The sequence below is a fragment of the Astatotilapia calliptera genome, chromosome 15, assembly GCF_964374335.1.
Source record: "Astatotilapia calliptera chromosome 15, fAstCal68.1, whole genome shotgun sequence".
NCBI classification, from domain to species: domain Eukaryota; kingdom Metazoa; phylum Chordata; class Actinopteri; order Cichliformes; family Cichlidae; genus Astatotilapia; species Astatotilapia calliptera.
The window spans coordinates 22,726,805-22,753,966 of record NC_137436.1 but is presented as its reverse complement, the minus strand read 5'-3'; the positions used below and the strand labels follow the sequence as shown (position 1 = coordinate 22,753,966).

The 27,162-nt window shown below is 39.8% G+C and overlaps 2 protein-coding genes and 1 long non-coding RNA gene across 3 annotated transcripts; 1 reads left to right on the top strand and 2 right to left on the bottom strand.

Moving 5' to 3' along the window:
* Positions 1-746: 746 nt before the first annotated feature.
* zfand3 (zinc finger, AN1-type domain 3) lies at positions 747-12,392 on the bottom strand. The gene is made up of 6 exons (XM_026194825.2): positions 11,847-12,392; positions 7,373-7,413; positions 3,897-4,088; positions 1,709-1,774; positions 1,452-1,622; positions 747-989 (listed from the first exon to the last, which is right to left on the bottom strand). Exons 1-6 carry the CDS (start codon positions 11,912-11,914, stop codon positions 835-837), a joined length of 693 nt encoding a protein of 230 aa, XP_026050610.1. The 5' UTR covers positions 11,915-12,392; the 3' UTR covers positions 747-834.
* On the top strand, positions 916-1,934 carry LOC145420425 (uncharacterized). Its single transcript, XR_013901729.1, has 2 exons — positions 916-1,115; positions 1,424-1,934. It is a non-coding gene; the product is annotated as an uncharacterized LOC145420425 (long non-coding RNA).
* A 3,551-nt stretch (positions 12,393-15,943) lies between the features above and the next one.
* Positions 15,944-25,520, bottom strand: btbd9 (BTB (POZ) domain containing 9). The gene is made up of 11 exons (XM_026142661.2): positions 25,359-25,520; positions 24,804-25,012; positions 23,673-24,036; positions 22,430-22,697; positions 22,064-22,283; positions 21,708-21,827; positions 20,688-20,797; positions 20,380-20,569; positions 18,560-18,667; positions 17,802-17,880; positions 15,944-16,345 (listed from the first exon to the last, which is right to left on the bottom strand). Exons 2-11 carry the CDS (start codon positions 24,986-24,988, stop codon positions 16,145-16,147), a joined length of 1,845 nt encoding a protein of 614 aa, XP_025998446.2. The 5' UTR covers positions 24,989-25,012; positions 25,359-25,520; the 3' UTR covers positions 15,944-16,144.
* Positions 25,521-27,162: the final 1,642 nt, after the last annotated feature.

Genomic DNA, 27,162 nt, shown 5'->3' with positions numbered 1-27,162 from the left:
ACAGCGTCCTTGGACTGCATCACATTACCAAATGACACGCTCAAAACCTGCACAAATACACTGTTGCTAGAACCATGCATGAGTACAACTGGTTAGTGATGCCGTGCATGGGTCCAAACACGGGTGGAAGAAAGGGGGAAAAAAAAAAAAAGAAAAAAAGAAGAGGAAGGTGAGGTTACAGGTTTGATACCTCGACCCCTTGATGACGACCTGAGGAGTGGCCGTGGGATAGTGCTAGACCCCTCATCCGCGACCAGGTAATGGGGGAAAAAATCTAAATAAAACAAATAACTCTGTAGAATTCAAAAAAATCCAAATGGATCAGTTCAGCTGAGCGTTAGAGCAGTTCACTTCCTGTACTGAAAAGAAAGAACAAAAAAAAAAAAAGACTGAGTAAAGAGGAGAAAACCGGGGCAAGGCACAGAAGAACTGTGCATGACATACAACTGACTGGATCCGTCTCTGTGGTGTCCTTCCTCTGAAGACGGGTGGGGTTAAGGCTGTGTGTGTGAGAACATGCGATACTGAACGTAGCTCTGAAGAACAGCCACCAGGCGGCCCCCTGTTGGCCCTGAGCAGAGTCCGAACAGACGCTCCAGGCAGGAAACCAGGACTTCAACAGGGTGGCCTTAAGCTCAGATCCAGAATCGTTGGGTCAGATGCAGGATGTTACAACCACACCCCATCCCCTCCTCCTCTTCTCCCCCCTCCCACCCGCCCCCTCCCATTACCCCATTTGTCAATTCTCCTAGACCTCCTTCCATCAACACCACTACCACCACCTCCTCTTTGTAAGCTCCTGTTTTATTGGATGGCTGCTCACTCTGTGGCCAATCAGGAGCACTCCTCCCCGATGCGCTGGCATGAACGGCCCACCTTGCGGTCCAGCTTCACCATCTTGAGGACGGCCTCCTCACGTCCGCGGCCCAGATGGTCGAACAGACAGTCGTGTTGCTCGGGTAGACGGTGGAGCATGCAGAAAACGTAGCCTGGGAGGCAAACAGAGAAGCTGGTGAGGCAGGAAGTGACCCCAATACACATTTAATTTTACTTTTCCAAGCTTATTGTTAAACAAGAACATAGGAAAAGAGACCTCTTCCCCGTTTCTAAAGCAGGTCTGTGCTATTTTCTTTATACAATTTTAAGAGGATGAATGTGCATTACCTGTAATTTGTACATGTGAGTGATTCTGATATAGTTATAGTTTTCCCACATTATTTATATGCAAACATGTGACAGAGATGCCATAAGCCAAACTCAGTCATTATCCAGCCCCCCTGTTGAGTTTACAGTGCTTATTTATGCAATAAAAAACATCATTAGGGGAACCTAGTCAGTGGGGGGGAAAAAAAAGAAAAAAGAAAAAAAGACAGGCAAACCAAAATACAGCATTTAAGCTTGATGACCATCTTTGCTTATACAGTGACATGCGTCTCAAAGATGATACTGACCACAGCGACAGGATCCCAGTTCCTGCTGCACCAGCTCTAGTTTGGTTTGGCAGCGATAGCAGCGCCGACGGTTCTTCTGCTTGGGCGTCCCGCGGGCCTCTTCGCCACTCCCTTCTTTCTCTTCTGTCCGTGGTCGTTTCTCTGGTGTGGCCTCGCTCTCCGAGCCCGAGGCTGGAAACAAACACCAGGGTTAAAGATTTAGCGCTCAACATGTCAAAGGTCGTGCGGCGCTAGAAGGCAAGAGGAAGAGGCGGTACCTGATTCTCGTGGACGTTTTGTGGGCGTGCAGAGTGTGCCTTGGGCTGTTTCTGTGGACGACACACCTACAGGTGGAGGAATAAAAGGCGAGTGAGACACGATGTGGAATGACCTCCTTCCTTTAACATCCACTCCGAGGAAAGAAAACCTACCAGAAAATAATGCCACATGTACCGATTGTACTGTGTACCATGCTTAAAATAAAAACAACTTCATCATTTGAAATTGAAGCTGAAATGTCAATACTTAAACTATTAGTCATTACATTATTATATAGATGTTCTAACATTTTTCAGCAGGCCATATATTCACTTCATCCAAACCAGCTTGACCTTTTCAAAAGCCATCAAATGTCAAAACAAATGAAATGAACATTTCAAGGATTTTTAAATTTGATTTTTAAGCAACCAAAACAATATTTTACAAATGATACAAAACAAAGATGTATATATGGAAAGGTGCATTTTAAGCTCTTAATAGTGAGTTTAGGAACGATTCTGTACATCACCTCAGCATCAAACAGCAGACAGATACAGTTACCAGCAAACTCAGTCAAGCGAAAGGTGGGTAAAAATTTAGTTAATGTGCTGGTGGAGAGACTTTGATTGGAGACCAACAGGAAAACTAATACTGAAGTTTGTCACATGGTAAGAAACATGACTCCAGATGAAAGCAAGTATAACTCTACAACTTAGAAATGTGTTAAGAACAACATTTATCTATATTCCCTACTGCTTATGCGAGTCTGGGTCATAGGAGCAGTAGTCTCAAGCCACCGCCTTTAGCTCTCTGAGGTGTTCCTGAGACAGCTGAGGGATATAATCACTTCAACATGTCCCGACTCTGCCAGGAGAATCTGCTCCTGGTTGGGTATGTCTGAAACCATTTACCTAGGAGACCTCCAGGAGACATCCTAATCAGAGGCCCAAAACATCTCAATTAGCCGTTTTTGATGCAGAAGAGCAACTCTACTTTGAACCCCTTTCTTATATTTAAGCAGGAGCCCAGACAGCATTCAGAGTACGCTCGTTTCTGTCCCAAAGCGTCCAAAAAAAGATTTAAAAAGTAGCAATTTACAAAATAGATTATATTAATTATTGTTGACAATCTGCTATAGACCAAGACACACTAATCATCCACAACATTGAATCCACTAACCTATGATGTGAATAAACGTATTATTCTGTTATAATGCAACAATCTACTGGGGAAAACTTGGTTCTTGATCTTTATTAATAGTCTTTCCACCCTTGTACGTACAGTTTCCCCACTTCTAATACTCTGTGACGGCAGAATCTACCCCAGCAAGGAAAAGAGCTCTGATACACAGCAGAAACTGCTCAAAGAACATGATGAAGAGCCTAAAGTGTTGACCTGATCGGATTAAACATGCATGAAATGCATCTGATCAAGAAAAATCTATAGATCACCACAACTGTCAAAAACAAAGCGCTCTGGCTAACGTCCCTACAGGTCACCCCTAGAAGGGAACAGCTGACATCCATTAGGCAGGTGATTTTAATGTTGTGGTTGATGTAGCATAGGATCTGGTCATACAGATCTGAACAGTCAGAGGCTTTTGCAGAGAACTGTGTTTTCTACTCGAGATTGAAGTTTTCCTTGTACCATGTGCCGCTTTGTACTAGAGAATTACTACTGTTGCCTTTTCTATGTTTTAAAAGCAAAACCCACAGACAGATTCATCCAGTACTTATTTAAAGACTGAAAAGGCTGCACAGCAGCATTTATGCCTGCACAAACTGTTCCAAACCACAGAGACATCATACTGCTTCATCTACAAAGAATGACATTTAACGTAGTCTTGAGGTCCACGATAGTTGAGAAAATTCCTACATGAGGGATTTTATGAGCTCTGCAATGAACTTCATATTTCATTATGTTCCTTTGTTTCAGTGCTGCACTCCTGTGTCAGCCATGTTCTGCATCTTCCTGTGCTTGACAAAGAAAAAGAACAGTCAGTCCAGACTATCATCACTGCCACAAACAGCTTGCTCTGCATCCATCAATTCTTTGAGAAAGACTTAACCGTTAAATTGAGCAAAAGTTTCAGTCTACTGTGACCATTAACCTTTTGCTTCCACATTGTTAGGAAAGTTTGCTCTCCTGAAAGTCAGTTTTTAAAAACAGAACAGGGTGAGTGTGAAGTCATTGGCTGACCAGGCTTACCTTCCCTTGTGCTGGAAAACACAGGTAAGGGCTCTTCAGCTGACAGTTGCTCGGAGCTTGAGGGCGGCAACAATGATAGGGATTGGCTACTGCTACTGCTCATCTCGCTACTGAAAACTGGCGATTGGCTACTCCCGGTGCTTTGGATGGGCTTGGGGGTGCAGTCTTCGACTGGCTGCTTCTTTTGGACGTCTGTGGTCAAGGACAGAGAGTGAGGGAGTAGACAGGAATGTAAAAAAAAAAAAAAAAAAAAAAAAAAAAATAAGAAGAAGAGAAAAGAAGAGGACAGGGAAAATACAAACAGTGGGAGGGACAGGAAAAAAAATAAATAAGAGGAGATAGGACATTGTGTCAAACAGACAACTCTAGACTTATGGAGTGTGGTATAGGCACTGTGCACCCCAGATCTCCCGTTATAACATCTGTAAAAGGTTTCATGTAGCTGAAAAATACATCGAAATTAGTGTATAAGAGTTATCAGGCAATTTAACAGCGATATGTGGGAGGTACATATTTAAACTAAAACCATCAAGTCAACCTAAAGACAAAAAAGAAAACATTTGGTGAAACAGTGAGTTAGTCCTCCGCCCTGACAGAGCTCTCATATGTTATTATCTTCTGCCTGACCATTTCCTTTGGTATCCCAGTTTTTCCTGTCTGTCAAACTATAATGCATCGGCTGTTTGGTAAATATAACTGTGAGCAGAGTTTCCCTAACATCATGTTCCAGAGTGCCTCAGTGTTTATGGCTCTCTCCTCCCATTACACCTATAACTTTTAGCAGTGACTTGAAAATGGAGCGTCCACTGAATTCAGCAATCATCTGACTCTTTCCTTATCAGTACATTTGAGGAAAGTCAATAACAGCTGACGGTCAGCTGCTTTAAGGATCTGCATTTACACTGTAGATGGAAACACATCTAAATTAAATTACCAGCAAACAGACAAAACTCTAGGAAATGATTTCATCCCAAAAAGTCAATTACATGATTACTTGAAACAATCGAAGCCCAGTGCACTGATTAAAAGGCATCTTGTAAAAACTGTGCTCAAATTAATATTCTGGCTTTTTAACATGCCACGCTGTATTTGTAACAAATAGTTGCCACCATTTAAAAAAAAAAAAAAAACCCCAACAAAAACAACATATTAAACTTTCTTTCATCAGCAATAATTTACTGAATACCTTCCAAAGCATTCAACATTGGTGCCATCTATGCCTCTATTTTCCTTCTATGGTAATCTTTGATAAGCAGCTTCCACCATTGTTGCATATTGTTTTATTTTATGGTTGATTAATCTGCATATTCACAGATTAACCAACAATCAAAATAATCACTGGTTGCAGCATGCGCCATCTCCATCTCTCTGCGACTGATCATTTCATGACTACCATGTGTGTATAAAAATAAAATAAAATAGAACTTTAACCTTAAAAAAAAACAAAAAAAAAAAACCAGCCTGAATGAAAGTACAAACCATCTCTAAACTCCATTACCATGTGGCTATCAGTTAACTTTACCAAGTGAAATGTGACTCAGTGAGACAAAGATAAAAATCACCTTGCACGCCTGAGCTGGTTCTTGTCTTTATTCCACCACCACCCTCTCCCCGCAGGGGAAGGTGTGGGAGGCCAGCCTAGATTTTACTTTTACCTCCACATGTGGGCTAACCCACTTCTGCTCAGCCTCCATACTTGTGTGTATCAAGTCTATTCTAAGCATTACTGCTGTCTGTGATGCTAGGTCCTCACTGTCTACCATGCTACCATGCTCACTGGTTGCTATGACCACCGACAGGGCTGCGGATCACCTTCAACCCTCATCCACCTGAACCAGACTGGAGAAGTCATTGGGACAGCTTAATTCATACAATGACATTTTCAAACTTTAACTGGGCATTTTTCTCTTGTGCAATTATCATGCTGGAGAAAAATGAAACTTTCTATGTTTTAGAAAGCTTCCAAGCAAAACAGTAAATGCAGTAACCAGAGAAACAGACAAAGATAAGTCTGTTTCCCGAATCTGCCCTCAGAACAGCTACCATCTTCCCAGCAAATTAAGAAGATTTTATGGAATCTCATCATCCTTTATGGAAGCAATTATCTCCTAACTTTCACCGTTTTCCTCCAAATGGCAAATACATCATTTTGGAGTGAGGCGCTTTATGGGTTCTTTCGTTTTCTGAGAATGACTTCTTAGCATTATTGACATTCCTAACTGAAATCTGCTGGCACACCTAGCCTCAAGCTGCTGCTAGCAGTGTGTCAGGCTGTCACTGAGAATGCCTCTGCACGCCAAGAGAAAATGAACATCCAATAGTTTCAGCCATTTATATGTGAGAAGTAAGCAGCTGCAAGTAACTCTCAAAGACAAAGACACACCCAGGAGCACCCAGGGGTGCTGAAATGCATCCATCCGTGCATGGGTATGGGGATTTGAATCTCTGTAGTATAGACTGTTAACTCTGTAGTCAAGCAACAACAGCACAGGTGAAACTCTGGAGGCAACTGATGTTAAAAATGACATAGGTAATAAGCCTTTTCAGTTAACAGGCCTTATACACCAATGCAACTTTAAATCATTTATCGTTTTAACCATTACTACAAACTGAAACCCAGAGAGGCACAGAAACAACACTGCGATTGGCTTTGAGTACCTGCTGTGGGGGCAAAGGAATTTTTTTTTTTTTTTTTGACAACGAACATATTGGGCGATTGTGGCTCAAGAGTTGGGAGTTCACCTTGTAATCGGAAGGTTGCCGGTTCGAGCCCCGGCTTTGACAGTCTCGGTCGTTGTGTCCTTGGGCAAGACACTTCACCCGTTGACTACTGGTGGTGGTCAGAGGGCCCGGTGGCGCCAGTGTCCGGCAGCCTCGCTTCTGTCAGTGCGCCCCAGGGCTACAATGTAGCTTGCCATCACCAGTGTGTGAGAATGGGTGGATGACTGGTTGTGTAAAGCGCTTTGGGGTCCTTAGGGACTAGTAAAGCGCTATACAAATACAGGCCATTTATTGAGCCAGCCACAACTTCATTGGACAAAACATCACAACATTCGAGTGAAAGACCACGCGTGTCCTGTGGCCACATTTACAGACAAAACAACCAAAGTGAACATCAGAAGCAACAGAATAGCTATCAGTTCTGTCTCTTTCGTACAGCTTCCAGCTGGCTTGTACTGACGGACAAAGAAGTCTGGCTCATTCTCCAAGTAGAGTTCCTACTTTCGTGCATGTAAGCAAGAATGCAAAGTAGCACCACTTTAAATCTTTTATATTTCGAGAAAAGTCACGCAGTTGGCAAACATTCAGTAAACTGAGGGATGTTGTTGGCTGCTGAAAGATGTCAGGTACCCAAGGTGTAACAGGACCCATTTGTGTCCTGTGCCTCCTTTGCTATTGAATGATATCCAAATGAAAACCCAGTGTTGTTTATTTCCCCCCACAAGACAAATACTGTGCATTTAGAAGTGACTTACCAGCAAAACATTTGGAGCATAAGTTCATTGTTTTACTGGACCTGGAAAGACAAGAGAGATAATGTCAGTTTTTAACCTCCGCAGACCTGCTGTTTGTTTCCACACATTTCAACCATCTATAGTTCAACTTTATGTGTAAAAGAAGAAACAATGTCAAATTACTAAATGTGAATTTAATGGGAGTCATCTATATATAAACATCTTTTCCTCCAACAGGTTAATACCTGTATTTACTGCAGAGTAGGTGAACATAAATGTGGAAGAATAATACCACTCTGAATTTTTCAACATCTCAGATAAAAATTATGTCATATCCAGCTCATTAAATCTATGATCTTTCATAATCTCCTCCAAGGCTTAATCTCAGGATTTTAGAAATTGGGCCTTGGCTTCGAGGTAAGACTGAAAGAAAAGGGAGAAAATTGATAAGCAGACGGTTGCTGCACAAGAGGAGCACATGGCTGGAAGAGGGGATATTCTTCCCCACTGTTAAGCTATTGTTGCTGATGAATCTTCTGTCACTCCCTTGATTGTTTCAGCATTACTAGTTTCCTGCAAGCTGCAAGCAGAGAGACAAACATTTCATCTTAAAGGCAAATTACGCCCATCTGGTTTTACGTACTCAAGTAGATTTCAGTCGATCTTTCTGTAGTCAAAAAGGGGAAAAAACTATGCTACAAATTAGGGCTGCACGATTTTGCATAAAATGAGAATCACGATTTTTTTGGCTTAGAATTGAGATCACGATTCTCTCACGATTTTCTTTTCCAGTATAAATATTTATTGCACTTATTAACTGCACATCAACTTTGTAACAGTTGAGACTGAACATAAAAACAATAAATAAACATAAAAACAACAAAAAAGGAAGAGTGAGCGCTTGTTTTCATGCAGATTACGTCCCAGATCAAAATGCGGTACAATCGTCGTCTTTTTTTTTTTTTTTAATCGTTGTCATTTGGAAATGAGATCGCACAAGTATGAATCGAGATCGCGATTTTCTAACGATTAATCGTGCAGCCCTACTACAAATTCACTAATATTTGGTTCAAGTTCAACAATAGGTAACCTGCTGTTACAATGCTCAAACCCCCATTTGAATTTGCAAACTGTGCATATATTGTCAACCTAAACTTCAACCTTCATTTGCTGTTGCATGCCTCAAAGAACGGCTGAGACTGACAGCACGGGTGGCTGTAGCTCAGGTGGCAGAGCAGGTCAGCCACTAATCAGAAGGTCGGTGGTTCGATCTCAAATATCCTTAGGCAAGATACTAACCCCATGTTTGCCTACTGGTGGTGGTCAGAGGGCCCAGTGACGCCAGTGTCCGGCAGCCTCGCCTCTGTCAGTGCGCCCCAGGGCAGCTGTGGCTACAATGTAGCTTGCCATTGCCAGTGTGTGAATGTGTGTGTGAATGACTGAATGTAGTGTAAAGCATTTGTTCTTTGCCTTTCATCTTTTTGATGGCTGCATAGTAACAGCCTAACTAAGAACTTTCAACAAAAACACAAAAGTGATTTTACAAGCTTTTGCCATGAATAGTCAAGATTTGAATAGACAGAGAAAACATTCTTACAGAGTTTAAAGTGACCTAGATGTGACCTTAAGGTTTTTTCATTGCAAGTCCATTCAGAAGACAATGAACAGTTTTAAAACTAGTCATTTGAATCTTTTCTTGGCAATTGGTAAGACCTTTGCCACAGGTGTGTCTTTCCCTCACCTTCTGGGCTTCTCTCCAATGTCCATACCACCACAATGTCTTTGTTCTCAGCCATTTCTGTTCACACCGAGTTCTCTCAATGGTACACAAGCTGGAACTTGGTGGGGTATTCATATCATTGTTCCTACAGGAGCTAGGTGACTAATACAGAAGGACAAGCCTGCACAGACTGTTTATACTGAAAGCAAAGAGGTGAATGATAGTACCAGACAAATTCAGTCGCTCTAAGCCAAACAAAAAACAAAAACAAAATGCAATTTTGAGACAATTTTAATATTGTCATCTAGTCTTTAATAATACTTAAATCACTAAAAGCCTGAAATTTTCCAAATAAGATGGCTTCTTTTTTCTTTGCTACATAAACCACACAGGATAAAACAAGTCTTCTACAGACAAAATATACTTCATTATGCTCCCAGGTGACGCTTCAAGGTGGAGACAAGATGGGAAAGCTTGATTATGTCAGCACAAAGGTGCCACAACCAAGTCAAATATTTTGTTTAGGTCCTCAAAACGCAACTTGTTCATCTGATAGCAGCACGCAGAGTAGGAAAAAACAAACAGACTGATAACTATTCCGTCATTTTGAATCCAAGAACAAGGCTTTACTCAAAGAAAGTATTTTTAAATCGATTACCTCATCCTCTTAAATCCTGTTGCTCATAAGAAGTGATCAACCTGTACATTAGCTACTCTGAAGTATCCACAAATTAAAGAAACTTAAAAGCAATGTTTGAAATGATTAAAACTAATGTCATCCAGGCTGCACTTTAGCTGTAACATATCTTGGTTGCAGTTAATCATTGCTAATCAAAAGGTATTCTCATCAAAACTCAGTGTGAGATAGGTTTGTCTGCAGTTACAACCAATAATAGCTCATTTAATGCCATTATTAATGATTTATTTTTATTATTAACTGAAGTTACTTAGCATGTTTTACTGAGCTTACTACTGGACTTTATAAACTCATGGAGCCAACCTGTGCAAACAGGTGATTTCCATTGAATAGCATCGCCTTATCTCAAAGAAGTAATCAATGAAATCACTTGTGGTTTGACTTTTATTTGCTCAAGTTAGTGCAGGTTTGGACCCAAAATTAACCGATGCCTTTAAACCCTGATGAGCTGACATCTTAAAGGACACATTGGTATGAATAATATTGGCAAACCTGCATCAAAGTGCAGTATTTGTATTTCGGTAGTTTAGTTCCTGGTCTTAATTATCATTTTACCTTATTTATATATTTGTTTTATGGACTTATAATGAATGCCAAAATGTTGTTTCCTGGAATAGTGTTGCTCTCAGCTCTCATTTAATTTTATTACTCCCCTGTTTATTACCTTTAACTTTTTAAAAACCATTTTACTGTCCTCTTATTGGTTTTAATAACCACTTTATTAAATATCTGTTTCTTCTGTGGATTTAACATGTACATTTTTAGCCTTTTTTAAATTGTATTATTGTTGCTTTTGCTTGTTTTTAAATCAATAGTCGCATTTCATAATATTTTATTACTTTGTCTGCTTACATTTGTCTATTGATTTAGTTTTATATCATCTATGTAGTGCTGTGCTACAGACTCTGTAGTAGCTTAAGCAGTATATTGTGCAACCGACTGGAACCAAGTCAGTCTTGCACTAGTTAATTATTCAGATATTTTTTGTTTTGTTTTTGTTTCTTTGGGGCTGAGGGACACCAAAAAGAAAGAAAGAAAAAAAAAAAAGAATTTAAACAATGTAAATATCATCAGTACTGACAAGGTGAAGGTTTGCACCCCATATTTTTAGTAAGATGTAAAATCCTGCAAATAGTTGAATAAAACCTTGAAATCGTTTCACGAAGCCTTGGCTTTTAGGGACATGTGCTGAGAGACAGCAGATTTCCCCACCCCCCCAGACCAGGTGTTATTCTGAGCTGAGGCAGGCTGGGGCCATAATCACACAAGGCTGCCATTCATGTCACCTGACATTGACAGGTGGGTTACTGCCACCTCCAGTTTGCTTTCTGGACAGCAGAAAACGAAGCAGCTGGGGAAGATGGGCTGGTTATCAAATGTCAATTCATAAGACTATGTTCTGTATTGATATTTGCCTCAAAGCAAGTGAAGACAGGAACAAGAAATTATCAATGCGTTTAATGAGAAATAAGCAGTCACTTCTTATGGTTACTACTAAATACATTTAAAAAGGTTAGTCATTTTTCCTATGGGGTAACACAGGCGAGATCAGTGAATCACATCCGGTATGCAACACACATCCACCTCTTGACAAGAGCGAATGTAAAGAGGGGCGTAAAATAAACGACAAAATAAGTTTAACAACACATTTAAATCTTAAGGTTTAAGAAAAGTAGCGTGTTAAATATTTAAATCCAGCTTTCCTTTGAAGTCGTAGACGAAAACAGGGCAGGTTTAAAAGGAACCTGCTGGCAATAAATCATTTTCTATGTCGGGTACGTCATCTCCTGGCTTCAAAAATAGCCCTAAAAACGGTAAAGCACGGTCGGAAAATAACAACCGGCACTACAGGAGACGACAAAGAGTGTGAGAGCTCTAAAAAGGGGGTAAATTAAGCTAGTTTTCAAGCTAGGAGGTTATTTATTAGCCAACTTCCCAACCCCCCACCCTCGGCCTGTACAACAGAACAACAACAATGGGTTTGGACTAGTTGAACCCGTTTAGCACATTTCATCCGGATTTACTTTTCAGTTCAAGATAGCGGGTTTAATCCGGTTTCTATCAGGTTTAACACTTACCCCCAAAATCCGCAGGGACACCTGGGAGGTAGAGTCGGAGGTTTGCTTCGTTCACTAGTGTCTCCCATGACTTCCAACACACACACAAACACAGGCACCCACACGCGCGCGCACCCACACACACGCACACACAAAAAGCCGATAAGGAAACGCGAGGCTGGGGATGAGTCCGGGGCCTGGTCGTTCAATGAGAAAAAGCCTTCAACGCTCAAATTACACAAAACGATAGCTGTCCAATTCCTCCGAAAGTCCACACATGGGTAAAAAATAAATAAATATCGCGTCGGCAAACTCGCTTCAGCCACAAAAAGCCTTCCGTTAAGTCAAAGGAAACGGCTTAGTTTGAACTGGAATAATTGAACAGCACTCAAAGCAATCAGCTGGATGTTCGGACTTTACGACCGACAAACGACTGTAGGGGGGCGTTCCGGTGTTTCAGTCGACACCAAAAAGCTTAAAATGAACACCGCCCGTCCACCTATACGAATAAAACACAATTATGGCGACGTTAAATGTGTGGGAGGGTGCGAAAAAATAAAAAATAAATAGACTGAGCAAGGCCTTCCCCTCTTGACAGTTGAGGACCACCCCTATTCACACGTCGCTGGTATGAAGTATGCTAGGCCGGAAACGCGTCCATCAAACCAGAAATGTCAATATTGGCCAACGAAATGATGGTAAAACAGTATGAACTAACACCGCTTCTACACGGAAAACATCCAGAATAAACACATATGCCAACATTTCTGAGTCGCCGTGTTTACTTTTCTCTATAATCCTGAGTGTTAGTATTGGAAAGGCAAGTGTACAGCGAGTACTGTACAGTAAGAGTAAGCCATAGATGTACTATAGAGTAAAGCAAAACAATGAAGCTATGGACTAAAGCAATAACAACACGTTTTAAAACTACAGATAACACTCTATATATTGTGAATTGTCTTTTCAGTATTTGAAAATGTGGATTGTTATATTTAAAAACATTTATAAGGGAATAAGTGAAATAGCAAAGTAAAAGCAAATTTTATTCAAGAACTTCATGAAGGTAGCATCAGCATGAGATTCCTTAAAAACATAATTTCTTTACTGTATTGTTTTTTACTGTTAAATGCAGTTAAAGATTGCATTTACTGAAAATCACCCCCAATATATAGTGCACTGTGCAAAAGTCTTGAGCAACCTTCATTTCTTTATAACTTTATAACCTTCTACGGAGTTACCTCTATTTTTAGGTGGTCTTGAGCAATATTTCTCCAGGATTTCTGAGGTCTTTCAAAGTTTTTCTTTGGGCATTGCCTGCTTCTGCACTCAGTCCAGTCCTCGCACCTGACAAATTTAAAAGGAATGTTTTGTTTCTGTTTTTTCAAGCTTAACACCAACCCATGACTCATTAAAACACAATGACTCTCTAGAGATGACAACATAGCAAAGAACCAGTTTGAAATTTTATCATTATCATACTAGCAACCTGTTGCACTAGTGTCACTCATGGCTGTCGCAAAGACACATCAGAATTTCCCATTTCTTTAGATGAATCTACAACAAAGAAACAAGGAAAATTTTGATTGGCAATATATATATATATATATATATATATATATATATATATATATATATATACACACACACACACACACACATACATATGTATATATATGTGTGTGGGTGTGTTTGCTAAAGCCTCATCAGAGACATTATCTGTTGAGGGGCTGTTGTCAAGAAACCATTGCTAGGGATGGGAAATGGAGAAAAGGCTGAGGTATGCCATATTATACAAGCCTTATGGAGTGACGGAAGGTCAGGAGAGAGTTACAACATTATCTATTAAATTATCTACTACCCCCTATGTAAAACATAGGGGAAAGTCTGTCATGGCTTGGGGCTGCATTTCAGCCAGTGGTGATATTATCAAAACTGATGAAATTCTAAACGCAGAAAAATATGGTCAGAATTTGATCCATGTAATATCACCTGGAAAACAACTGATTGACTCCACTTTTCAGCATGACAATGATCCCAATCAGTGATGGGATGGCCTTCCCAGAGCCCGGACCTCAGTGTATGATCATCTTGACAGAGAACAGAACGGAAAGAAGAACTTTCAATGTCCCCCCAAAAGCCAAGAGAATTTTCTTGAAGACTTAAAGAAATTACAAGAAAGCTGCCTAAGAGAGTTCAGGATGTGTTAAAGAATAAATATTAGACACACCAAATATTGACTTTAATGCTGGTTAGAACTGTACAAACTACGTTTTTACCTTATATTGCTTTATTTCCTACTTTCATAGCAAAATAAACAAATGAGGGGTGTCTCAAGACTTTGTACTGTTTCACAGTAGTGTATATACTGGTTAGTAACCGAGTCTGTGGTCCTACGAGCTGTAAAAACTCCTTGGATGCAAGTTTCCTACCTGCTGGAATAAACAGTGCAACTTTTCTCACTATGAAAAACAAGACAATAAAACTTTTGATTTTCAAAACATGACATTTTAAAAAGTTTTATGACAATAACATCTTCATAGGCAGCCGTACACATTAACACTGCCCACAAAGCTGGTGGGGCATCAGTGCCCGGCCCATTAATGTTACACGATTATCAATCAGCACCATTTGGTGTGTAACAAAAGCTCTCAATACTTAAAACCAAAGGTGGACTTATTGTATTGCTTGAATCAAAGAGCTTCACTGTGTGTAACAGCAGCGATTCTGACTAGCAGGTGTGTGTGTCACCCTCTTACAGAAACAAAAATCAACAAACAACATCGGCTTTTTTTGTTGTTTTTGTTTTTCGTAATCACATTTTTAACAGGCATTGAACACGAGGCAGTGAGATGCAGTCACACATTGATGGTGAAAATAAGTAAAAGTACACATAAAGTTAGATAAGGTATGGAGAGTACAACCTGAACAAAGCCCTATTTTTGTTCTCTAGTTATTAAGGAAGACTTATCAAACTAATGGGTAGTTGTCTTAAATGTATTGGGATGGTTAAAGAAAGCTTACAGAAACATCAGTGAGTCACCTAAGGTAGATAGGTATTTCAGGTTATGTAACAGCAAACAAAGGGTTTCCAACAAATGATTTTTTTTCTTCTTTTTAAATAACGTAAAAGTGCAACATCAGGACACAAAGAAAACACAGCACTGACACTTCATTAAAAAAAATGCAAAAAGAACTGAAATCAAAAACAACCCAGAACCACAAAGATTTTAAATTAATTTAACATAAACAGCAAGATACCAAATCCAGCACTCCAGTACTCTACTTCAGTCAGAAGACCCAAGCTACAACCCTTATTTCTGTATACTTGAGTAAAATAAAGTGCAGATGGAAGCTGCTCATGTGTCTACAGTATAAAGTTAAACTTCAGCAGCCCAAGTGCAGCCAAATTTGGTCCTCTAAGTCCCATTTCCCCCCCAAGCTAATTGATTTCCCTAATCGTGTGTGTGCGCCAACCTATTCAAGTGCTTAAAATATTAAATTAAGACACTCAGTTAAATCTTGGTTCGTTTTAGTGAGATCATTATTGAGGTATGAATTTTAGCTATAAAAAGAAAAAAAAAAGAAAAAAAAAAGAGAAAAGGTCACACTGCAAAGTTTAGATTGGGTGTCAAAGCCTGCTATCAAATACTCCACAGCTATTACTTAATATGCAGATAGATAATTGGATTAAATGCCATTTGGATAGAAATGTCACCTAATGCATTAGCTCGACAGCTTTGGCAGACCTTTGAACTATTTACTTCCAAAGTTTGAAAAATACTCAACTTCTACTCTGTTAGTTGTGATGGTATGAAAAGTGAGTAGAGTCAGTTTAAGACAGTTTCTTAAAAAAATAGCTTAACAACAGTACTTTCATTATTAATCGTACGATTAATGCATAAAATTCAAATACCACCCCCCCACCATGGACTTACTGCTCTTTGATAATACAGTATAAACATGTTTCAGTGTGTGCCTAACCTTTAGAGAAAGATTTCACCTTCATATTTTTTTTAAAGGATAAAACTTGAGTCTTAGTTCCTAAAAAGTACCTTCATATAAACGCAGGAGATATGATATCTAATGTTGAGCTTCAAAACTGGGAAGACTGGAGCCCTAAATGCTGTTGCTACCAATACACCAGTCTCTAATGTTGCACATATGACAGACGGACTATGGATTATGACAAAGACGATCGCCTTAGCAGTGTTGTTGTAGCAGTGCTGTCTGAACAATGAAGGCTGTGCAAAATGGCGTTCTGAGGTCCCCCCCGCCCACCACTCTCCTTCCTCTCAACATCTTCCAATAAGGGGACGTTCTTAATGATGGGAAGAGGAAGAGGATGAGGAGGAAGAGGGCTGGGTGGGCAGCAGGCTGTGTGTGCGTGAAGGTCGTTGAGGTCGCTGCTGCTGTTGCTGCTGCGTAGTAGCTCCAGAATCAGAAGAATCCAAACCCGGGCTGCCTTCACTGACCTCGGTGTCCAGCTGGGCCGGACACTCAAAGTGCACGCAGTGGAACACCTGCAGAAAGATCAGGGTTAAATATGTAAAGGAGAAATCGATACACAAATGACTGTTTATCTCAGATACTGGACAAAAGTTAGTCTAATATAATAGATCATTATGGGAGTGACAATTAGCCACTGTGAGTTAACCCCTTTGATTGTTTTTGGTTTTGTTTTTTTAAACCATCACCCGGCTCATTTTACAATTACAAAATGAAAACAGTTTCAGAAAAAATTGAAAATGAGCTTTATGGGCAGGAGTGCACATAAGTGGTCCACAGGTGCAACCACTTTTCTGAGAACACGCGCTTCTTTTCCGGTTCGGACTCCTTTTGACAAAGCAATTACTTTGGAACACCAAAGTAATTGCTTAAAGGAGCTTCTTCGACATCTTTAAGAGCTCTAAACAAATGTCTGTCCTCCTCCAGAAAATCTTATGTACGCAAATGCGCGTTGCAACTTCTTATCTGGTACGCATCTTTTATTTTGACAGCGAATGCACACCTGCGGACCACTTATGTGCACTCCTGTTTATGAGGATATTTGTTTTATGGAAGCAGCACAAAGCACTCATAAGGTACTGCTGTCTGAACAAAGACAGAAAAATCAGCTCCACCTACATGTTACCATGTGCAATTCACGTTACTGTAACTCCTCAACCTTTGGGCTGGAGAGAAAATTCAAATAGTTCCTCGTGTAGGTGGCCTGTATGGTACTTGGGTTATAAAGGGTTAATCATTCAATTCTGGCTGTTTCTCAGATGTTATGGGGCCACCCGCTACTTGCCAGATCTTCAGCCCCATCAGATCGCAGCATCCCTCTCTCTCTCTTTGTGACATGACGAGATAAAGAACCAATGGCCACGCTAACCAACACGACTCTGCGGTGCCCACATCCATAAAATGGACGGAAAGCTGTGTCCAAGTAAACTGGCACATAACCACCCAACTCAATGTCTAACTGTTTTCTGTAAAGGTGTGAGGATGTTAACTATCGAGGAAGAAGGCCACCGCTGCTAGCATTGCGAAGTTCGCCACACTCGACAAACTTGTGGGGGCGACGTCTGTATCAAAGGCAGAATCTGACTTTGGGAGGAAATCATTAACAGTTTCAACTGGCTCAAAAACACACAAAGAACATTAGCAGACAGTGTTTAACCTCAACTATTGGAATGTGCTAAATGTGGATCTTTTTTTGTCTTTAAATAACATGTATATTAAGTCATAATTTTTTTACATGGTTCAAGAGGAATTTTCTGTTCTTGTTTCTTTACTAACTTAGCTGATGGTAACAGCCACTTTAGCCACCCAGTGATTTTTGAAAAGTACTCTCTGTACAATTACTTGATTAAGCACAACTTATCAAAAGTTTGTTACAATGTAAAAAGAACTTTCAGCTCCTCTAAAGCTAAAGCATTCGAACAAAGAGACAGACGAATGAACACAGACGACCATTTCAAACCATGTTTTCACCTCATTAGCGGTGTTATGAGTCCCAACAATACGGATGAAGGAAGCAGGCTGCTTATCAAACTTCAGTGTTTGCCATGATCTGTAAGAGAAAGCAATTAAAAACAAACAAAAGAAAGATCCTGATTTATCTCTGGTTATTATCAAAGTTTCCAGAGAAGACCCTGAAAATTTTCTATGGACCTCAGGATCTGCTTCATAAGTGTTTGTCAATAACTTTTCATTTATGAATGTTCACATTCGGCTTAGAAGAGCAGCACCTACTTACACACGGATCTTCTGAAAATGAAAATAATCAAGAGTTCCAGGATTAGAAATAGATCTTTATAAGTATTTATTCTCAGACAAAGATGGAATCCAGATGGTTCAAGGTGACTATAATCAGACAGGCCTTTGAAAAGTGATTGTGAACACACAAATCAGCAAGTTTCTCTGCTGGGGTCGAGTTCACGGATTAGTCAAATTATGTAACAAGGAAAAAATTAATAGCAATCAAGAGTTTTTATTGAAAATAGTATTTGGAACAGGTAACACTGAGGTCTTAAAAGGCCTCTCGTTAAAGACTTCAGGTACATTTATTTAAACAGAGGCCGACTGCGGATCCTTCTTTCAATAATGCAGATTAAGCATGTTCTTTAAAGCCTTCATTTATTATAAAATAAAGGCTCTGATTCCATTTTTAACCATTAAAGACACTGGAAGAGCATCGGTAGCTTAAGGTGTGATTCAGAAAGTAAGAAAAGAAGAAGTGAACCACTTACCGACAAGCTACCCTGGTGCGGTCAATCACTTTTGTCCACTGCTGTTGGTTGGTGGAAACTTCAATGTAGTAACTGTAGGAGCGCTCATCGCAGTCCCACAGCAGCAGCCTGAACACATTTGTCTGTGTTAATGCTATTTTACCGCAGATTTTTAAATGACTCCAATGATAAGAAGCTGTTGTTAATAACTTATAGATATTAGGTACAGTACATGCAGAATAAAATTCTCCAGCTCTGATCTCTCCAACAATTATTTCTTTTTCTTGTATACGATTCAACAGAAAAGCTTAAATAAAAGTTTGTCACTGGATGGAAACAAACACTTTATTGTAGCTGTGATTAGAGCTGGGCGATATGAGATTTTTTCATATCACGATATGTTTTTTTTTTCATTTCAGGCGATAACGATATCTATCACGATATAAGCCAAATAACTATATTTGTAAGATTTAAATGTGCCGTTGCTCACAAGTAAAATGTGAAATAATCAGCAACTTGTTTTTATTTAAATATTTATTTCCCATAATAAGTTCAACAGGGTAGATGTACTTAAGGAACATGAGACTTTTTCAGATAAATAAAGGCAAATATTGCAAACTACACAAAAGGCAGCCGCTAAAGCGTTTAAGTTTCAAAATAGAACAAACGAAACAGACTAAATTGTCAATTCCACTTAGAAACAAAATATTAATTCTAAAAATAAATCTTAGTTTGTTTTACAGAAGAACAGACAAAACTGACTAACTTTTGTCAATATCAAATAAACTGAGAACTAAAAGGAAATTCTCAATCTCTCCTTGTTGTATAGCTGAGCTTTTCAAACAGTTTTAACAGTTACTTTAGTCTGACAAAAGCCGAATGACGAATTAGCGCTTCCAGTCAGAGACTGAGGCTACGTCCACACGTACACGGGTATTTTTGAAAACGGAGATTTTCCGTTTTCGTTTTAAAAAATAATCCCGTCCACACATAAAGGCAGAAATGAAGGAAAACGCTGGTATGAACATGCCAAAGCAGCAGGTGGCGCTAGATTCCTAACCGTGCAGAAATGTTGGCCAATCAGAAGTCTAGAAGCCTCGGTGGGAAAAAGTAAACAAAGCTGGGGCATAGAAGCAGAACCGAGTCGTAAGTGTGGAGGGACAGTAACTGTGTGTATATGTAAGCATTTAAACACTGCAGAGAGTAGAATTAACAGTATTGTAGAAATTCATTTCACCGAAACAATAACGTGGCGCACAGTGTGACGCATGCACCAGTTTATTGTATTTCCAGACTTGCTTTCGGCACAATTTACAGTGCACGCTACTCTGTTTTTTGTCAGACTTGAAATAGCCGAAATACCTTCACACTACGGAACTTCTATGGCTCTTCCGTTCGACAATCTCTCCGGCGTTGGAACCATCATCTGTTTTCTCTTCGGTCACGCTCGGTTGATTTTTCTAGTCGGCACACTCATTTCCTCCATTACGTGCTGGCTCCATTACCCGCTGGCTGCTTCCCAAACAAACACACGTGCGGCTTGGCACTTGTGCTGTACGGAACAAGCCACGCGACGTGACGCTGCGGCTGTGATTGGTTCGGCTCTGCGCTACTTAATTTGGATTGGCTGACCTTTTTTTTTTTCTTTGAGGACAAGAGCGGCGAGGTCTATCGCGATAGCTTAATTTCTCTATCGAGTAAAAGTTATATCGCGATACATATCGTTATCGTTCTATCGCCCAGCTCTAGCTGTGATGGAAACGTTTGATTTATTACAAGTAACACAATAATGACTTCATCACAGCTGCTGAGATTTGAACTCAAAGCTAGTGCACACTCACCTCAGTGATCCAATAGAATAGGGCTGAGCTAGCTGGATGACGATAGCCCCAGAGCCCAGCTGATGACAAGTGTATCCCGAGTCCCAGTCGTAGTTGCGGGTGTCACCGTTGAGCAAGGCATTTCTGCTGCGACTCACACCCTCGATGACGCTGGCGCAGGCAGCTATAGTGGCCACATTCTCACTGGGCACTGCAGACATTACGAGCAGGGTTAAAGGCTTAAATTACAAACATGAAACCCTTTCTATCTACACAAAAACACTGCAAACTACACATGCAGTGCAGACTGTCAGTATTTTGCTGCTTACCCACAAGCCCGTTCTCCAGGGTGAACGAGCGGTTGGTGAACATGCATTCAAAAGCCACGAGGTGGAAGACCTTGTTGACCGTGTTGTGTGTTCCTACAATACGAACATATCTGAAACACACAGGAAATAAATGAATGACTACATGAATAACAGGTTATATCTAAAAATCTTCAGATAAGCACAAGTACACTGACACTTTTTATTGCCTCTTATGTTTTTAACACCGCTTTAATTTTATTAATGCTCATCATCTGATTCCAGTGAATTTTATTGTATTTTATATTAATGAGACAGTTTTCCATCCAAATGCCTTTCTCTACAGTGAAGCGCATTTAGTACAATTTGTATTTTGAGAAGAGGAACAAAACTTCTTACAACATGGCCATGTAACACAAGAACACAAATATTAACACAAGCATTTGTTTTACAAAGTACCAATTAAATAAACATTCTTTTGACAACTCAGTTTCAGGTTTCTCTTTAGGTGGTGATATCAATTTCAAACAAGCATATCACTATACTTACTTATATTTTCACTTTTATGGTGAATTTAAGACGATTAGAGAAAGAATGATGGTGTAATTCCCATTACTGGCAAGTTTTAGTCATATCTTCTGACATCCATTTGAATGTTTTGGCTCCATTATCTTTAAAAGGCATGGCAACACATTACTCAAAATCAGGAGTGTCAGGAACTTAACGTCAGTGTGTCTGGGAAGGACAGACCAGCTACTGGCAACAACACTATTTGAACTCAGCCAGCTCGAGAGGTATGCAAAAATACTTATGCTTCTGTCATCACACGGGCAAACAAGGCGGTTTGTACAAATTAACTAACTGTAGCAACCCAAATACACACCCTAATTGTACACGAGATTAAGGCAAGTCATGACAGAGCACAAATAAGCCCCTTGTGCAAAGCCAAAAAGATGGCAAAAATGGGATGGGATTTTATAGCTTAGGCCAGGGATTAATAAGCACTGGTATAACTGGAAGCCATATGATTTTGGTTTGGTTTACCTGCAAACCCGGGGTGCGAAGTACAGATTCTGCCACGAGCGGCAGAGATACTTGGAGTGGTCAACAACACGCACCCAGTCCAGCTCATCCATTGACACCTCGATGTAGTATGAGTAAGACCTGTAACAGTCATACAGGACACTAAGTATACAAAGCACCTCAGATTTAAGAGGGAGGTTAAAAATACAAGTGCATAAGAAATGAGTTTGACTCTATAATGTGCTTTAAAATACACATTTTGGTCTTTTTTTTTTATTAAGAAGCAGCACGTCTTATGTAGTCAGCTCTAATTGGCCCACACTCTGCTTGGACCTTTTTATCGTTTGTTTTATCAGGATGAGCAGAGAATATTTTACCGGCTGTCTCTGTCCCACAGCAGCAGGCGGATGTGGTTGATGATGGACGGTTGGCCCAGTTTGACCTGAATCCCAGCTCGGCCGTCCTCTTCGATCGGGTGTCTGGAGAAGCCGTGGTCCAGGTCGTAGTTCTGGGTGTCGCCGTCGAGCAGCGCTGACTTCAGCTCTCCTTTCACTACCTGAGCTCCGTATTTCATGGTGGCGATGTTCTCCTCAGGGACTGAAAACCAAGATTTGACACCATGAACGAAAGCACAAATTAATGCTTTCAAGAAGCAGATAAAAAACAAAAAATATTCACACATTACAGTTTTTAACTGCAGCTTGATGTGAACGCTAATCAAACAAAGGACAAAGAAGACTGACTGAGCATTCCCCGGTAGTTGAGGTCCATATTGCGGCTTTCAGACCGGGCCTTAATGGCGTCCAGCAGGTCATCTGGGCTCACGAGGCTAGACGGTCGCACCACATTCAGCATCTCGGTCAGAGTCATGAGGGGCAGCCGCACTGCAGACATCACCTCGTAAGTGTGCTCGCCATCCTCATGCTGCCGGCACCAGCGGCACAACGCTTGGAAGATCTCCTTCTCACTGGCAGCAAATGAGTCCCTCCTGACCACAGTCAGCAAAGCATTCTGCAGACACAGGTAATAAATTATTCAAGGGAAGGAAAACACACCAGAAAATTCACAAAATGTAGTGCTTATAGCTTATCTTGTTTAACCACATTTTATATTACTGTAATGGCTTTTTTTAAATTTAATCTGTAAAAAAGTAACTAAATTAAAACCTAACTGCCTTTAAGAAGATTCGAGGGGGTAATTCACCATCATGTGTGACCTTTCTGGGCTAAATTATGACATCACTGTGTAAAAGAGAACAAAGTGTGGCAGAATAATATAATAAAATTAATGAATATAGTTTTTTTTTTTCTTCAAACTAAAATACAAGATGGTTAAAAACAGATAGAAGGCAGCTTAGTACTCATTTTACAATCAGACTGGTCAAAGAACAAAAACCAGGAAGATCAGAAGCCCTTTGATTATTTATTATGTGAATGATTTTAATAACACTGATTTTCAGGACTGCAACTTTCTTCTGTTTTAGGGTTCTGATGGACGCAGGAGTCTACATGTCTCTTTAGGGTTAAATAAAAAAAAGAAGGTTTAAGCCTTTAACAAAATCCTTTTTTTAACTGATAACTTATTTGATTTTACTTTTCTCAGCCACACACACTTCATTGTTATCCCTGCATATAACATATATAGCTGTTTTTATGTGAAAGTGACAACACTTTTCACTTAATATTTTATTACTGATACATGACTGATACAAGACTTGGATCCATACCAAAATAATAAATCACAATTAAAAATTAATAATTCATTTAAGATCACTTATGTATACCTTTCAGATATCTATAAAAATACATTTTTAACCTATGCAGAAGTCCTGCTTAGATAACAGTTGCCATTTGCTGAGCAGTGTTGACTGTCTTTTGCTAACTACCACTAGAGGTCACTGCATCTACATTTTTAACAGAAATAAAGACTAACACAAGAATGAAATAATACCAAAACCTACTACAATTCTTCTTCCATCACTCTTACCTTGGAGAGCGTGAGGAAACCTTCAGAATTTAGCACTTCAGGTGCGTGTCTGTCCATGTAAGTACAGCAGGCTGCAGTGAGCGCGCTCAGAGAGTACAAGCTGGCCACGTCAAACACCAGACAGACATTGTTGGTATGCAGGATGGTGCGGAGGAAGTCAGATGTGGAATCCTCCAAAGGCTGGAGCCCGTAGCGGTGAGCCAAGCCCAGGAAGTCCAGTAGCACCTCTTCCCGGGCAGAACTGAGGCTGGCCCGGCCCGTGTACAGGTAGTTCAACAGCATTGAAAAGGCTTCAGCCCGAGTCTCCTCCAAACACACCTCCGCCTGCGGTTGTGACTCTTTCATCCCACCGTATAGCAGGGCCCTAAAAGGAGGCAGAATATGCAAAAGTTTACATTTTTGTTTTTTATTATTTTTTGCCATGAATAAAACCACGCAAAAAACAAAAGATCTAAATTCTGCTCATTGAATGAGATGCACTTTAGACAGATTAGATAGTCCTTTACACCAGCAGGATTCGATGGCAGTAGGGAACATAAGGTCTCTAGTTAAAAAACAGGAATGAGTTGTGGAACTAGTAAGAGATCAAAGTGACAATCGGGAGTGGAGTATGTTATGCTACACCCAGACTACAGTCCCACCATGCACAGTGTCAATAAGATCACAAGGACCACAAAAACATGGAAAAAGATGCCAGTGAGGCCCCAAGAAAGATGACTTGGACAATCAACCACTGTTGAACAGGCATTGTTCAGTGGAAAACATATTTCACACCTTATACAAGGTGGAAAAGCAAAAATAAAGTGATGCTACAGAGGATTAAAAAAGGTATATTTTGTATTAGACAGATTTGGGAAAGGAAGCTTTTGAATAATTTAGTCATTTTAAAAAAATTAAAGATATTTTTTTCCAACTAGGAGTTTGAAAAAACTTGGTGTTGTAAAATGATCAACAGGGTGAAACAACACTGCGCTGTCTTTTTTTCTTTTCTTTTTTAAAAAATTGCCAGTTTGTCATCGTAACGTGAGTTTTTTTCGGTTAAAATTAGTATTTATGTTACTCACTATCAGGTGTTTCAGGACTGGAATTAAAAAAGGCGCCAACCTCTGGCTAAGAGGCATTTAACTTTACCTGAAGTAGTGACAGCGAGCTGCCAGGATGACCCTGTGCGCTGGGAAGCGCTTTCCCTCCACGATGAAGGTGACATCGCTGTACTCCTCTCCGAGCACCAGGGCTCCGAGCTGCTCCGACAGCAGGTGGATGTGGTCGATTTCCGACACGGAGGCCAGTGGACGCAGAGGGTGACTGTTGCTCATGGTCGACGGCTGTCAGAGTTACATCTGGCACAGGAATGCACACGTTAAAACGAAAGCAAAACAGGCAGTGACGGAAAAAAATTAACCTTATGTTAGCTGAAGGTAAATGCTAACTGGAATGCACTGAAGGAAAATGGCTTCTGTAATCAAACACCGCTGACGTCAAATCTCATATTTTTAAAGTGTACGTTAAAAACACTCAGTCAGCAAAGTAAAACGACAGCAGTGAAAATACGATGTGAATAAACAGCTAGCTCGGCTGTGTTGTTTACAGCCGCTGGTGTCGCGGATATTTTGACGCCTCGACTAATCGTTAGCTCGAAGCTAATTAATGTCTCTTTTCTCGCTTTAATCTGTGTTATAAACTTACTGAACAGCAACCATTAACTCCGGTATTGAGATAAAGTCGATCTCAAACACACAGTCGTTGTTATTTTTTCCAAAATGCAGGAAAAAAATCAGCCGTTAACCCCCTAGCTCTTCCAACATTACACCAGCGGAAACCTCTTCGGGGGCAAAGGAAGAAACATCCGGTTCAGTTAAGATAGTTTCAAAATAAAGGCTCCCAACAAAGCGTGTGTATCATCACATTTAATAGTTTTATTTTCATATACTTGACAGTTACATTTTTAAACATTTTATTTAAAAAAACGTATTGAAAAACAAAAATGAGATCATACTGTACATGCATAAACACACTCAGAAAACATAAACATAAATACTGAAACATAAAAGATGCAAACTTCTAAGGAAAAAAGGAAAATAAAATTAACAATGTCAATCACTGATTCTAAAATAAAAATACTACATAGCAGCAAACTTCAGGGTGCACGGATTTATCGACTAATTCGAAAAAGTTGATTATAAAACATTGTAGAAAAATTCTATGCTTTGATGCTTCCTGTAATGCACGGCTATGTGTGCCGATGTGTTAAAGATGTAGACGTGGGCGTTAAACTCACAGTTGCAATACAAACGTATTCAGGAGCATGTGAATAAAACGAGTGTTAAACAGAAACACGGAGAACACACCAGCAGCATTAATGATGACGCGGCCACAGTTTAACGTGGAGCTGGAGTCTGTTTACACACCGACAAAAGCAAAGAGCCGTTACCGAGACAGTGAGCTCAAACAGAGTGAAAAACGTGTGTATAGCGTCCAAAGGGAACCGTGTAGCTGCTCCATCCATCGCCCTTTATTTTACACTGTGTAAAATCAGCAGTTAGCCTCCAGCAGTTGTATTAAAATATTTAGATGAACTGTTAAGTTAACTTAGTCTGATATATGTTTATGTCAAGGACTGCGCTGGCAGACCGTGGGGATGTGGGGAAATAGGACCCAAAACTCAGGACTCTTCAGTGTAGACAGTGTATTTACTTGATATTATTTATATATTTTTTGCATTTAATACAATGTTTTCTTTAAAAATTTCAATTTCAATATGGCATATAAATATAATCAAAGGGTTTTGTTGGCAGGGTCTTTGTATGCAGTTAAACTTTAAAACATTGCATTTTCTAAAATGTAAACCAATGAGCAGTTTATTCTGAAAGATGTCTGTTTTTCTCTCTTTTGAATAATTAGAATAGAATAGAATAGAATAGAATAATCCTTTAATTGTCCCACAAGGGGAAATTTGGTTGTAACAGCAGCCAGAAAGACACGTATACAAACAAACAGTACACAGGACACAGAACAGAAACATGCACAATTTTTCTTACATATTTACATATGGACAATGGTTACTATAAACAGAGTACTGTAAATTGTTGTAAATTTACAGTAAATTATTATTGGCCATTAATAAAACAAAAGCATTTCTTATCCGATCACTCGATTAATTGATGGAAAGATAGCTGCAGCCCTAACATACTTTAAAGCTAATTCTGAGACTTTTAATATTAACTATTACATTTTAGTAATAGAAATAATAGAATAAAATAATAAAGGGCTATAGAATTCCAAACAGTCTGACCATAGTCACTAATTTTCATGATCTATCATAAGTGACCCTGTGAATGTGCATTCTGTAGGCTGTTCAACAACAAAGAAAGCAACTAAGGCAATAATTGAGACATTTGATATTGCTGTGTTCATTTTAGGCATAATGAGGACAGATGATAAACATATCCCCTATGAATTCCAAATTAAAAATTAATATTAATCCACAAAA

Bases quoted from the DNA above. Each gene is read 5' to 3' on its own strand.
- zfand3 (XM_026194825.2), bottom strand. From the start codon at position 11,914: ATGGGAGACACTAGTGAACGAAGCAAACCTCCGACTCTACCTCCCAGG. The intron at 4,089-7,372 runs GTAAGTCACTTC...CCTTGACCACAG, and splicing joins ATGCTCCAAATGTTTTGCTG to ACGTCCAAAAGAAGCAGCCA. The intron at 1,623-1,708 runs GTACCGCCTCTT...GTTTGTTTCCAG, and splicing joins AAAACGTCCACGAGAATCAG to CCTCGGGCTCGGAGAGCGAG.
- btbd9 (XM_026142661.2), bottom strand. From the start codon at position 24,988: ATGAGCAACAGTCACCCTCTGCGTCCACTGGCCTCCGTGTCGGAAATC. The intron at 18,668-20,379 runs GTGAGTGTGCAC...AAATGTGTTCAG, and splicing joins TATTCTATTGGATCACTGAG to GCTGCTGCTGTGGGACTGCG. The intron at 16,346-17,801 runs GTGAAAACATGG...ATCTTTCTGCAG, and splicing joins CTCATAACACCGCTAATGAG to GTGTTCCACTGCGTGCACTT.